Source organism: Gracilinanus agilis, chromosome 3 (assembly GCF_016433145.1).
Source record: "Gracilinanus agilis isolate LMUSP501 chromosome 3, AgileGrace, whole genome shotgun sequence".
NCBI lineage: Eukaryota > Metazoa > Chordata > Mammalia > Didelphimorphia > Didelphidae > Gracilinanus > Gracilinanus agilis.
The window spans coordinates 129,673,484-129,686,047 of NC_058132.1; the positions used below are offsets into that span (position 1 = coordinate 129,673,484).

Below are 12,564 nucleotides of genomic sequence, written 5' to 3' on the forward strand. Positions count from 1 at the left end.
ATGTACAGTTAGTGATCATAACTATGAATGAGAATAAATATGAACTCACCCATAAAACAGAAAAAGAGCAAAATGGATTAGAAGCCAGAATCCAACAATATGTTTACAAGAGATGTATTTGAAACAGAAAGACACAAAGAGAGTTAGAATAAGGACCTAGAGCAAAATTTATTATGCTTCTACTGATATAAAAAAGGCAGCGGTAACAGTCATGACCTCAGAGCAAAAATCAACCAAATTAAAAGAAATAAGTAGGGAAAAAAACCTTGCCAAAAGGAACCCAGACAATGAAGTGATATCAATACTAAACATATATATATATATATATATATATATATATATATATATATATATATATATATCAACTGGCAGAATATCTAAATTCTTAAAGGAAAAGTTAAAAGAGTTACAAGAGGAAATTAACAGTAAAACTATACTGGGCGGACATGCCAACTTTCTCCTCCCAGTGCTAGATAAATCTGACCATAAAACAAATCAATTAGTAGTTAAGGAGATGAATAGAATTTTAGAAAAGTTAGATGTGAAGAATCTCTGGAGAAAATTAAACAGAATAGAAACAAGTATACCTTTTTCTCAGCTATTCTTGGCACCTTCACAAGAATTGGCGATGAATTAAAGGATGCATAACTTCACAAACAAATAAAAGCAAAAACTATTAAATGCACTCTTTTCAGAAAAAATGCAGTGAAATTGTATTAATTTAAAGACTCTTGAAAGCACAAAATAAAAATTAATCCTAAAGGATGAATGGGATCAAAGAACAAATCATAGAAATAATATCATTAAATATTTTGACAATAATGAGACATCATACCAAAACTTATGGGATGTAGTCAAACAGTACTTATAGGAAAATGATTCTCTAAATACTTACATCAACAAAAATGGTGAAAAGCAGAAAAATGTATTGGGCATATACAATTAAAAAAACTACCAAAAGAACAAATTAAAAATTGTGGTCTATGATTGTGATTAAATGTTTTTGTACTTTGAGAAAAGGGAAAGCAAGATAGTTATAGAAAAAACACCAGGAAGACTTATATGAACAAATGCAAAATGTAAAGTGAGAAGAAGCAAGAGAATGTTGTATATAGTTACAGCAATAATATACCAGCAATTAACTGAAAGACTTAACTACTCCAATCAATATAATAATAGATGATTGTGACAAAAGACTCCTGATAAAAAATGGTATCCATCTCTAGAGAGCTGATGAACTCTGAGTATAGATTGAAGTATATTTTTTCACTTTATTTTCCTTGCTTTTTTGCAGCATGGCTAATATAGAAATATGTTTTGCATGACTTGACATGTGTAGTGGGTACCATATTTTTTGTCTTTGTAATGGGTAGGGGAAGGGCTGGTGGAGAGGAGAGAATTTGGAACTTAACATTTCAAAAATGAATGTCAAAAACTAAAAATAGCCAAAAAGTTCATCTTGCTGAACAAAAAGTCAAGAATATTAAGGGAATCGATTAAAAAAGGGGAGAGTAATTTAAAGGACTTAGTAATTCTAGATCTCAAACTATACCTCAAAGCTATAATCATCAAAATAATTTGGTACAGCCTAAGAAATAGATTTATTAGTAGATCAGATTAGGTAAATCAATATACAGAAACAAACGAGTTGAATGACCTAGTGTTGGAGAAACCCAAAGGTGCTCTCTATTGGGGCAAAATTCTCGATTTGATAAAATCTGTTGGGAAGAGATAAAACAGAAATGAAACATAACAAACATTTCACACTGTATACTAAGATACAATTTTAAAAATACAAGGTGATATAAGCAAATTAGTGGAGGATGAAAGAAATTACCTGTCAGAGCTATAGATCTGGGGGAAATTTCATAACTAAACAAGAGCTAGAGAAAGATCACAGGAGATATAATGGATAATTTTAATTTTATAAAATTAAACAGGAATTGGGTTAATATTTTTATTTTAAACCCTTACCTTCTGTCTTATAATCAATACTGTGTACTGATTCTAAGGCAGAAGAGTGGTCAGGGCTAGGCAATGGGGGTCAAGTGCCTTGCCCAAGGTCACACAGCTAGGAAGTATCTGAAGCTAGATTTGAACCTAAGGCCTCCTGAGAGTCTCTGGGCCTGGCTCACAATCCACTGAGCCCCCCATCTCCCTGGGGCTTAATCTTTGAAACAAATTTGTCTAATAAAAGAGTCATTTTTAAAATATATGAATAACCGAGTTAAATTTACAATAATAGGATATATTCCACAATTTATAAATGGCCACCATTTTTGGAGGAGGAAACAAGCTACAAATAGACTGAAAAATACCTTTAATCTTTAATAATTAGAGAAATGCAAATTAAAACAACTCAGAGGTACCAATTTCAAACTCATGAGATTATTGGCTAAGATGAGAAAATAGATACATGAACTAGTCCAACCATTCTGGAAAGAAATTTGAAACTATGCCCCTAAGGCTATTAAACTGTGAAACTCTGACCCAGAGATACCACTAATAGGTCTATATCCCTAAATATATAAAATAAAAAGGAAAAAGAACTCATGTATGTTTATAGCAGCTCTTTTTGTGATAAAAACAAAAAAACAAAAAACTAAGGGGATGCCTATCAATTGTGGAATGGCTGTACAAGTTATGGTATAGGAATATAACAAAGTTTATTGTGCTATAAGAAATGATGATGGGAATGATTTCAGAAAAACCTGGGAAAACTTGTATGAATGTATTCAAAGTGAAGTAAACAGAACCATGATGACAATTTATGCAATAACACTAATATTATGAAGATAATCAACTTTGAAAAACTTATTAACTGATCAACACAATGACGAACCACAGTTCCAAAGGACTAATTTGCGATATGCTATATGTCTCCAGGGAGAGAACTACTGGACTCAAAGTATAGATAGAAGCATATTTCTTTTTCTTGGGGGAAAGGTTGCTTTTTGGGGGAGGTAGCTGATATATGAATTTGTTTTGCATAACAAATATTTGCGTTAGGTTTTGGGTTTTTTGCCTTCTCTATGGTTGTCGGGGGAAGAAACGAATTTGTAACTGAAAATAAGATGAAAATGTAACTTTAAAATAAACCTTTCTTACTTCAGTATAGAGAGTAATAGGTATGTTTGAAAAGGGGCTTTGATAGAAAATCATTGACTAATGAAACTTAAAGGCAACTCAGATTTAATTTTATATTTAAAGAAACTTGAGCCAAAATTCACATTATGGATATTTACATAGATGATAAATTTACCACTTACTAATATATATTTTAAACAATTATTTTGTCACTGTATTATATTAGCAATAAAGACTTGAAAAGTTAAAAAGTTTCCTAGTTCTTTAAAAAAATGAGGTAAAGTTCCTAAGTTTTGCTACATAACTAATTGACATTCTTTCATTTGATCCTTCCCCATTATTAATTATACAGCCTTCTAAAAGGAATGAATACAACTGAGAGTTTTTACTTAGCAGTGATTTTAAATAATTGCAAATAGGCCAGCACTACTGGATTGTGGAGTTCACGGAGGGGAATAAAATGAAAAAAAACCAGAAAGGCGGTAAGGGTCCAGCTCAAAGAACGTTAAATGCCAGAGAAGTTTATATCTTTTATTAAAAACAAGAGGGAGCCACTGAGCCAGGATGATAGGATGATCATGTTAAAAGAAATCTTGGTTCCACCTTTCTCCTGGTCAATGAGGGAAACTCAGAAAAAGAAAAGTAAAAGTATTTTATTAGCACTCCAAGAAAGCAAGCAATTGGAGTGTGGCCAGCACAGATTTAAAACCATGCACAGCTTTTATAGACAGGAGTAAACAATTTCCATATAAGAAAAAAAGTACACTCACTGGTTCATGTTTCATGAAGAGACGGGTTTTGTGTCTTCAGCTTTCCCCCCATGTCTAAGTGTGCATGCACAGGAATATTTCCAAACCTCCATCTTCTCCAGGCTGGTTGAGCAAATACCCAAAGTTTAAGCAAGGTTTTAAACATGGAGATCACTTAGATTAACTATGTAAGTGGCTGACTTTGAACAGCCCTCTTTGGTGCTAACCATACTCATTGTGTAGCACCATAATTAGAACTGTATTGCTGCTCTATCTTCACCTGTATCATCTTAATGTCCATTGCTTGCAATTTGGGATTTGGCTTGAGGATTAGTTCTTTGCAATGCACAATCCCTATGAAGATTCACAAAAGAAAGTCCACAAACTTATTTCAGCTATGAAAGATTGGGGAGCCAAAAGGTTAGCTCTTTCCATGGGACTGAAGTTCCTTCCTATCTTCCTGGAACTTGTTCCAGGCCTTCTGGACTGAGTCTAAATGAGTTTGAGTGTCATCAAAGTTGTCAGGAACTAAGGTGAAGCACTGAACCTTTGAGAGCACATACTCCTTCCCTCTTTTCTGGGATGAAATCTATAGCCAATTTTATTTTGTAAAGCCACAGCCCTAAGTGCATGGACCTCCATGTTAAGCTCCTCTACTGTGCCTGTGGATTCATTAACAAATACTTGCAAAAATTTGTTAATTTTATTCAAGAGCACTAGGCTGCATCCAGTCACATACATGGGCAATTGATGGAAAAGTGCAGTCAGTCTCTCTCACTACAGGAGAAAATGTAGCAGAAACTTGGATGGCTACATGCTTGCTTTGGAAGTGTGTGCTAGGAGGCACAGGGGTAGGGGTGGGCCCAAGGCCAACGAACACCCATCCCAACTCACACCCCCAAAAATCAGTGTATCCTGGCCCCTGGTTTAAGAAAAATGTTCAGGCTATTGCCCTCCCAGAGAGTGACATTTCATTTCAAGGATATAGTATAATTATACCCCATTTGCCATCCCATTTCTTGACTTTGTGTTACATTCCCTCATAACACAGAACCAGTGACCTGACAATATGATGCAAACTAAAAGGGGAAGAGGAGAATTACAAAAGATTAGTAATCTTTTCCCAATTAAAAGTGAATAAGCAGGAATACTTATTTTTCTAGCCTCCATCAATAGAATTTGGTGTTGTTTTTAAGTTTGCCTTATTGATGGTAAATGGATAATCATATGAGTCCTGGATGTTTGAGCACATGCCCACCATGGGTATCATTTCCTTTAAGGACAAAGGGGTACATGCACACATCTAGGAGTTGGTCCAGGTAAAGGCATCGCTGGATAAGACACACATAAATGTTGGACTTTTTTATTCCTGAAAACCCCAAAGGTGCAGAGTACAGCATAAAACACGAAGAATAAATGCATGGCAGATAGTAGGTGAGGGATTAGGTTCTAATTATCATGGTCAAACAAACAAGTGCTCAAGCACATCTGATTGGTGGCCAGATCTTTTTAAAGGCTGATCAGGGGGTTGCTTCCTCTGGTGGGCAGAGGTCAATTTATGGCAGGCATGAGACTGATGTGTCCAGATAATCTGTTCAGCAACCTTGATGGCGATATGACTGGTCAGTAGGACCTGGAAAGGTTCATTTAGAAGGGCTGGAAACTAGATGTCTTCCTGAAATTGTGGATCCATATGTAGTCTCCTGGCTCAAATGGATGCACTCTCTCTTCTAAAGGTAAAGTTTACATCAAAGCTGCCTCCTTCTAGACCCGTGAAAGAGAACTAGACAAAGAGATTATATATCTTTTCAGGCTTTTATCCCCAGTGGTCAGGCTTAGGCTTAAGGGTACAGCTTCTGACTAGCAGTTGATTTCAAGAGATTTATAAACATAAACATATTTCAGAAGGTGACAATCCACAGTCCTTCCTACTATAATAGCTCTTAGTTTGGAACAATACAAGAAGTACCTTAGACCATTTTAACTGTGTTTCCTGGCAGCTAGAGACAATATGATGGGCTTCTGCATAGTGATCAGTGACAAAGCAATACTGGAGAACATGTAGTATAAGGCCTCAGTCATCCTGTGCCCCTAGGAATGGAATTGCTGCACAGAAAATGTATTAATCATTACATAATGTAATGGGACATCCATCTGGAATGACCCACAGTTTATTGGAATGGCTTCATGCCGTTCTTGACATCTTGACAAAATTGACATCTTAGAATAGCTAAGATGTCAATTTTAGTATCTTTGATTAAAAGAATAATTGGTGAATGGGCTAGCAGAGAGCAATAAGTAGTGTGTTTAGTGGTTCTCAAAGACGCAACTGGGCAGCCCATTTTGCCATCTTATCTTCAAACTAATTGCCATCTTACAGAAATGACTACTCTATGGAATGGGCCAGGCAATGATGCATCATGGAGATGAAGACCCTGGGGAGAGCCTTTGTGGGTGTACATCTTATAGGTCTTTGACAAGCACTTGTGTGAATGGAGTGGAAGATTCACAATAACTGCAGACCCTTCCAAGTAAAGGCAAAGATGTACTGTGAGTCCAGGTCTATAGGAACCCAAAAAAGACAGAACACAAATCAATAGCAAAATGTCCTTTCATATTGTGGGCAAAGTTGGTGATTCTGGACCACATCTCATAGGATGACACAATTATTAATAGCTCTCATACCCTGGACAAGATAGTATATAGGTAGGCCCTCATGATCTACTTAATTTTCCTCACTGGCAGTATGGGAGTATTATAAGGTGAATGGCATGGCACCATCACCCTCAGATGGACATAAGCATCAATGAGTTTCTGAATAGTTCAACAGCCTCTACTTTGATACATTATTTCACACAAGGGGGCAGTCAATCCTTAGTCTGGATTTGCACAGGTTCAGATGATAACATGAACCCCCCACATCTGAGAGGTTGGTGGCTAAATTTCATAATATGGGAGGCAAATAAAATACTAGGGGTCCCATAAACTCTTTAGGTTCCTTTAAATTACCCTATGAGCCAAATCAATTCCTTTGTATTCTAACCTAATCTCTCCTAGATCATAGTGAAAAATGGCCTCAAGTTTACATAACAGGTCCCTTTCACACAATGAAATAGGGCAATTAGGCATTAGTAAAAAAGGAATACTAAACATATCAAATAAACATATTAAACTTTACTGGCCTATTGCTCTTTCAGTCTTTAACACCAGGAAGCCTTCAGGGGAGTACCTTAGCACTGAGAAAACCACCTTTACATCCACCAAGCAAACAAAGGGTGTCCCATTAACAGCAGTCGCAGTTAAAGGCTTCTTATTCTCCTAAACATTCCCAAGAAAATCCCTAGTTTCCAACTACCTCCTTTCTCCTGTCCTTGTGAATATTCACTCCCAGCATCCAAAACAGGGTACAGACTAGTGTCTGTGGCGGTTGTGGGCACCAAGTAGACAGTAGGGGGGATGTTGATGTGGTAGCTGGTTCTTTGAGGTCCCCTTTGGATAACTTGGAGAGGGTGTCAATGTCTGCTGGAAACCTCAACTTAGATCCCATTTCCTGCAATCTCTCTTAAAGTGCCTCTCCTTTTTATAGTAAAAAGCACACCAGCCCCCTACTCCTATGTTTTAGATCTCTCTTTCTGCCCCTCTGGCCCTTCTTCTTTGTGCTCCTGCATTGATGGCCACCAAGACTTTCACTTTCTTTAACCTTTCTTAAGTTTCTTCTCTTCTACCCATCAAACGCATACAATGAGATTCTCTGATTTCATTAGTAGTTTTTCCGCTCCAGCTGGGACAGAACTTATAAAAGTCATTATGAATGTCTGTTGCTAATGGTTTAACGTAAGCTGAAGCAATTGCTTTAGATCATACTCACTTTCTGGATTTAGCTGACCACATTTCTGGCTAATAGCACACAAATGAATATAGAAAACAATGGGATGTTCATTTATATTTTCTATAGTATCATGGAATTTCCCCCAATCTTTTGGTTGTCATACTGCTTACTCTAGTGTGTGTCATAGAGTGTCATTTTTACATCCTTGAATGTTTCCCATTCCTCTCATTATTATAGTCCAATTGAGACCTGTTCTGGGCCATACAGTCCTATGATGCTCATCTTCTAACTTTACAGAAGAGGACAGGGCCTTTGCTTTCTCATCCTTTGTGAAAAGGGTATCTAATAGCTCAAATATTCCCAAGTGTTATTGTGGATTCTTATTAGTGCGCTCGCTCTCTCTCTCTCTCTCTCTCTCTCTCTCTCTCTCTCTCTCTCTCTCTGTCTGTATATGTATATGCCTGTCTGTCTATTGGTCTGCCTATCTATCTATCTATCTATCTATCTATCTATCTATCTACCTAATTTCTTTAAATAGAAGGTATGATCCTTGAGGACAGGAGCTCCTTTTTTGTCTTTGTTATCCTCCTCCCCTAACATAATACCTGACACAAAGCAGGCAATGATAAGTGCTTGTTATTGAATTTAGTCTTATTGAATAAGGGAACAGTAACCTCTAATCAATTAGTACAATTCTGCCTCTNAGAAGAGGACAGGGCCTTTGCTTTCTCATCCTTTGTGAAAAGGGTATCTAATAGCTCAAATATTCCCAAGTGTTATTGTGGATTCTTATTAGTGCGCTCTCTCTCTCTCTCTCTCTCTCTCTCTCTCTCTCTCTCTCTCTCTCTCTCTCTCTCTCTGTATATATATATATATATATATATATTTTTTTTTTAAATGATGGTGGCTGTGTCTATCCAAAAGAGTGATGTATATTGCTACTATATGATAATGTGCTTAGTAGAAAGAGGATATGCATTTTCCTCGGATTATTTCTTACAAAAGTAGTTCTTAAGAATGCCATGGTCTTTGATTTGAAAAATCTGGATTATATGGCTGTGGTCTGGTACCTCTAATGGTCATGGCAGTGAAGGGCAGCCTCAGTTGAAAGTTCTGCGCACTAGTATCAATAACCCATTTGCCTAGGCTCTAGATCTTCAGGTCTAATTGTCAGCATTTGGAGGGGACCACAATCAAAGATCCCATACATATCTAACCACATTTGCTGCAATAATTATCTAAGTACAGAGATCAGTCCAAACTAAGCTTTCTGGATGAACCACTCACATTCTGGACATTCCTGATTGAACCGGTAGTTTCCCCTTATTCCAAGCTTTTAATAGCTTGTCTAGAGGGGATTCAGTAAGAGGCTTATCCTGACCTGATCCCATAATGACACCTGTATTCTTTGACCATTCTGTCAGTTGGTGGTCTAATGCCAGGTCAAAACCATGGTGCCATAACTGTATCTTTGTGCACAAATGAAAGATAATCAATTTTGGATTTGGATCTTATTTTTCCTTATCCTTCCTGAGTCTGGGGAGTTTAATTCTCTGACCATTTCACAAATGATTGACCATTGGGAAATTTTACTCCAATTCATGATTAGACAAAGGTCTGAGTGCCAACTATAGAGTTGTTCACCCACTGATAGTTATATGAGCAAAGGGTCCTGCCATGGCTGACAAAATTGTTAAAAGAAATCTTGGTTTAGGCCTTGCCCTGATCAAGGAGACAAACTTAGGAAAAGAAAGACAAAGATATCGTATTAGCATAATAAGGCAGTAAACAATTGGAATGAAGCCAGTGGAGATTTCCAACTGCACAAGGCTTTTATAAACAGGAATAAACAACTTCCATATAAAGGCAAAAGCAAGCTGCATATGTACATGTATTATGAGGAAATAGGTTTTGTGCCACTTCCATCTTTTTTTCCCCTTTTCTAAGTATCTGTGTGTAAGTATTTCCATCCACCATCTCCTGCAGTCTGGTTGCACATGTAACCAAAGTTTACACAAGGTTTTAAACATGGGGATCATTCAGACTGACTCTGTTCAAGTGGCTGACTTTGCTCACTGCACTTGGAAAAAAATCAACCTGGCAACTCATCTTAAGATTGTTTGGAGTAGGGAGAGACTGAGGCAAGGCAAAAAAAAAAAAAGCATTAAGACAGCACCAGTGGAAGGAAGGAATGAAGCAAGGGAGGAAGGGAGGGAAGGAGAAAAAAGAGAAAACCAAATAACTAGCATTAAAAATGCAAAAGTAAAAAAATATTAGAAACCATTATGTCAATTAAGTCAAAGAAAATCAACAGCATAAATGTAATAGATTGATATTTACAAAAATACAAACTATTCATATTAACACAGAACAAGAAATAGAGGATTTTAAATAAACCAGTCTCTAAAAAAATGAAATTGAACAATCCATAAATTAGTTCCCAAAGGAAAGATAAAACTATGGCCAGACATTTACAAGCAAATCCATTCTAACATTCAAAGAAAAATTAATTCCAGTGTTAGATAAGCTAATATTTTAAAAACAGAAAAAGAAATGGTCTTACCAAATTCACTCTGATAGAGAAATGGTTTTGATACCTAAACCAGATGATTGGAATGAGTGTCTTCTGAGATGTGAAAGAGTAAAAAGTAGAAGTTGATGTGTAGGGTTAACTGTGGGATCTTGAATGAGACTGCAGGCTAATTCCTGAAACCAGTAATCCCAAAAGAGTATTGATGCCTTTATAGAACAAGCTAAGATGGATTTCTGAACCAAAGAAGCCCTCAACATAGCCTTACCTGTCAGGGGCAGAAAAATGGAGTCATGACCACTCTTAGAAAAGTAGTTTGTAAATTCTAACTCAAGGCAGAATCTTGAACCAATCTCTACTAGCCTGTGAAACTGTCAGGTTGAATTAATTTGAGGAATAGATTCTAAGAATCTTTCTAATTGTTGAGATAGACATTTCCTTTCCTGTTCCAATTAAATGCTTTATTGATGATTTTATGCTATTGTAATTGCTCAATATTTAGATCCCAAATGATGTCTTGTTTCGTGTGGGGTTTGGAGCTTGAAATCATCAATGCACACTTAATCAGAAAATCATCCTCCTATTTCCCATCTCCTACCTTACAGTGAACTCAATTCTGTGAGAAGCTAGTGCTAACTGGTACATGGAAAACATAACAATTAGCATCCAAGAAGTATCACCTGAAAATTATGTTAAATATGGCATACTTGAATGATTGGTTAACCTCTTACCTTCTAGGAAGAAACTATTATTCTTAAAAAAGAAACTATTATTCTTAAAATTCTTAACATGAAAAAATCATGCAGCTCTCTCAAGTAATGTTTCTATAACTTAAAATGGTGAATGACACTGAATGATTAGCATTTACTTTTTTATAGGGGAAGAGGGATTTCAGCAAATTGGAGGACAGCAGATATCAAGAAAGGACCTATTAAAAAGACTGCAAGAACAAACCATCTTCCAAAACTAAATCCTTGACTCCAGAAGTTGATTGACCGTGTTTTTTCATCTATGATATTCAGACTTTACATTTGGTACTCAGTACATTTTAAGGGAATGAAATTGATAAGGAAAAACTGACTACCAGACTGCAAAGCTTTGGCTCCTGTGCCAGAAAATCATTACTTTGATAGAACACGTGTAACTTTCTTAAATAGTTATAAAATGCTTTATAGCACTGTCAGGACTTTGAGAGACATCTATGTAATAAGTGGAGAGAACAAGGGATTAGTTCTATTTTTTTTTCATTTACCCTCTAACCTGGCCTAACCTACAGAGATTACTTGTTTCTGTAATTAATTTACTTTGGCCTTATTTTGGAAATAAATCCATTCATTTGGCTTTGAGTTGGATAAACTAAACTAGTAAGCCATTAATTGGCTATTCATGTATGGGCCTATAATATATTCCTCTAGGTTGTATTTTTATGAACTTTTTTAAATTTCTAGAACTATTTTCTAGACCTATTACACATCAGTTAAGAATTTCAGATTTTTAAAAGCAACTGAATAGTATAAATAGTGTTAAGCTGGTATGTGCTACTTCAGTCAAAATCTTATTCATCAGATCTAGTAATGAGTACCAAGTGGTTTTTTTTTGGAAGTATTTCTTTAAACTTTAAGAGTAACTATGAGGGGCATCTAGGTGGCAGAGAGGATAGAGTGCCAGGCCTGGAGTCAGAAGGATCTGGGTTCAAATGTATCCTCAGACACTTCCTAGCTGTGTGACCCTGGACAAGTCACTTAACTTGCTTGCCTAACCCTCATCTCTCTGTGTTGGCATTGATACTAGTGGAAAGTAAGGATTTTTTAAAAATATGATTATCTGTTTTTGTGTTTATGTCAAACATTAAGCCTTTTTATGTGAAAACGTTGTATAGATGATGCACATTCTGTTTATCTACATATTGTCTCTTCCATTAGAATATAAACTCCTTGAAGGCAGGGAATGTTTCTGTGTTTTTGTCTTTCTTTGTGTCCACAGTGCTTGGCACAGTGCCCGACACAAAGTAAATGACCAATAAATGCTTGTTGTTTGTTTGATTGATTGAATCATACAGTTACTATAGGAAAAAGCGAATTAACATTTTATATTAAAATATTATATTTCATCTACTATTTCTAGATTCATGGGAACACCATATGGTTGGGGAAATCATCATAAGTATAATCACCTACATGTTATTCAGAGAAATATTTGATTTACTAACCTATACAGATGTCCTAATTTGCTAATCGAATGATCCCAGATGCTTGACCTATTGAAGTGCGTGTCCCCTCATGTGTGGCTTCCCCAAAAGCCTACCCCCAGGTTGGAAGCACTTTGTGGGTTGATACTATTCAAAATTATAGCTCAAAGACCCATAATAT

General features: G+C 36.2%; 1 protein-coding gene across 1 annotated transcript in view; it reads left to right on the forward strand.

Annotated features, from left to right (window-relative positions):
• CCDC169 (coiled-coil domain containing 169) overlaps positions 1-11,173 on the forward strand; it is an 82,983-nt gene extending 71,810 nt beyond the window's left edge. Inside the window, 1 exon segment of the mRNA XM_044666086.1 lies at positions 11,074-11,173. Within this exon segment, the coding sequence (XP_044522021.1) occupies positions 11,074-11,173 (100 nt within the window).
• Positions 11,174-12,564: the final 1,391 nt, after the last annotated feature.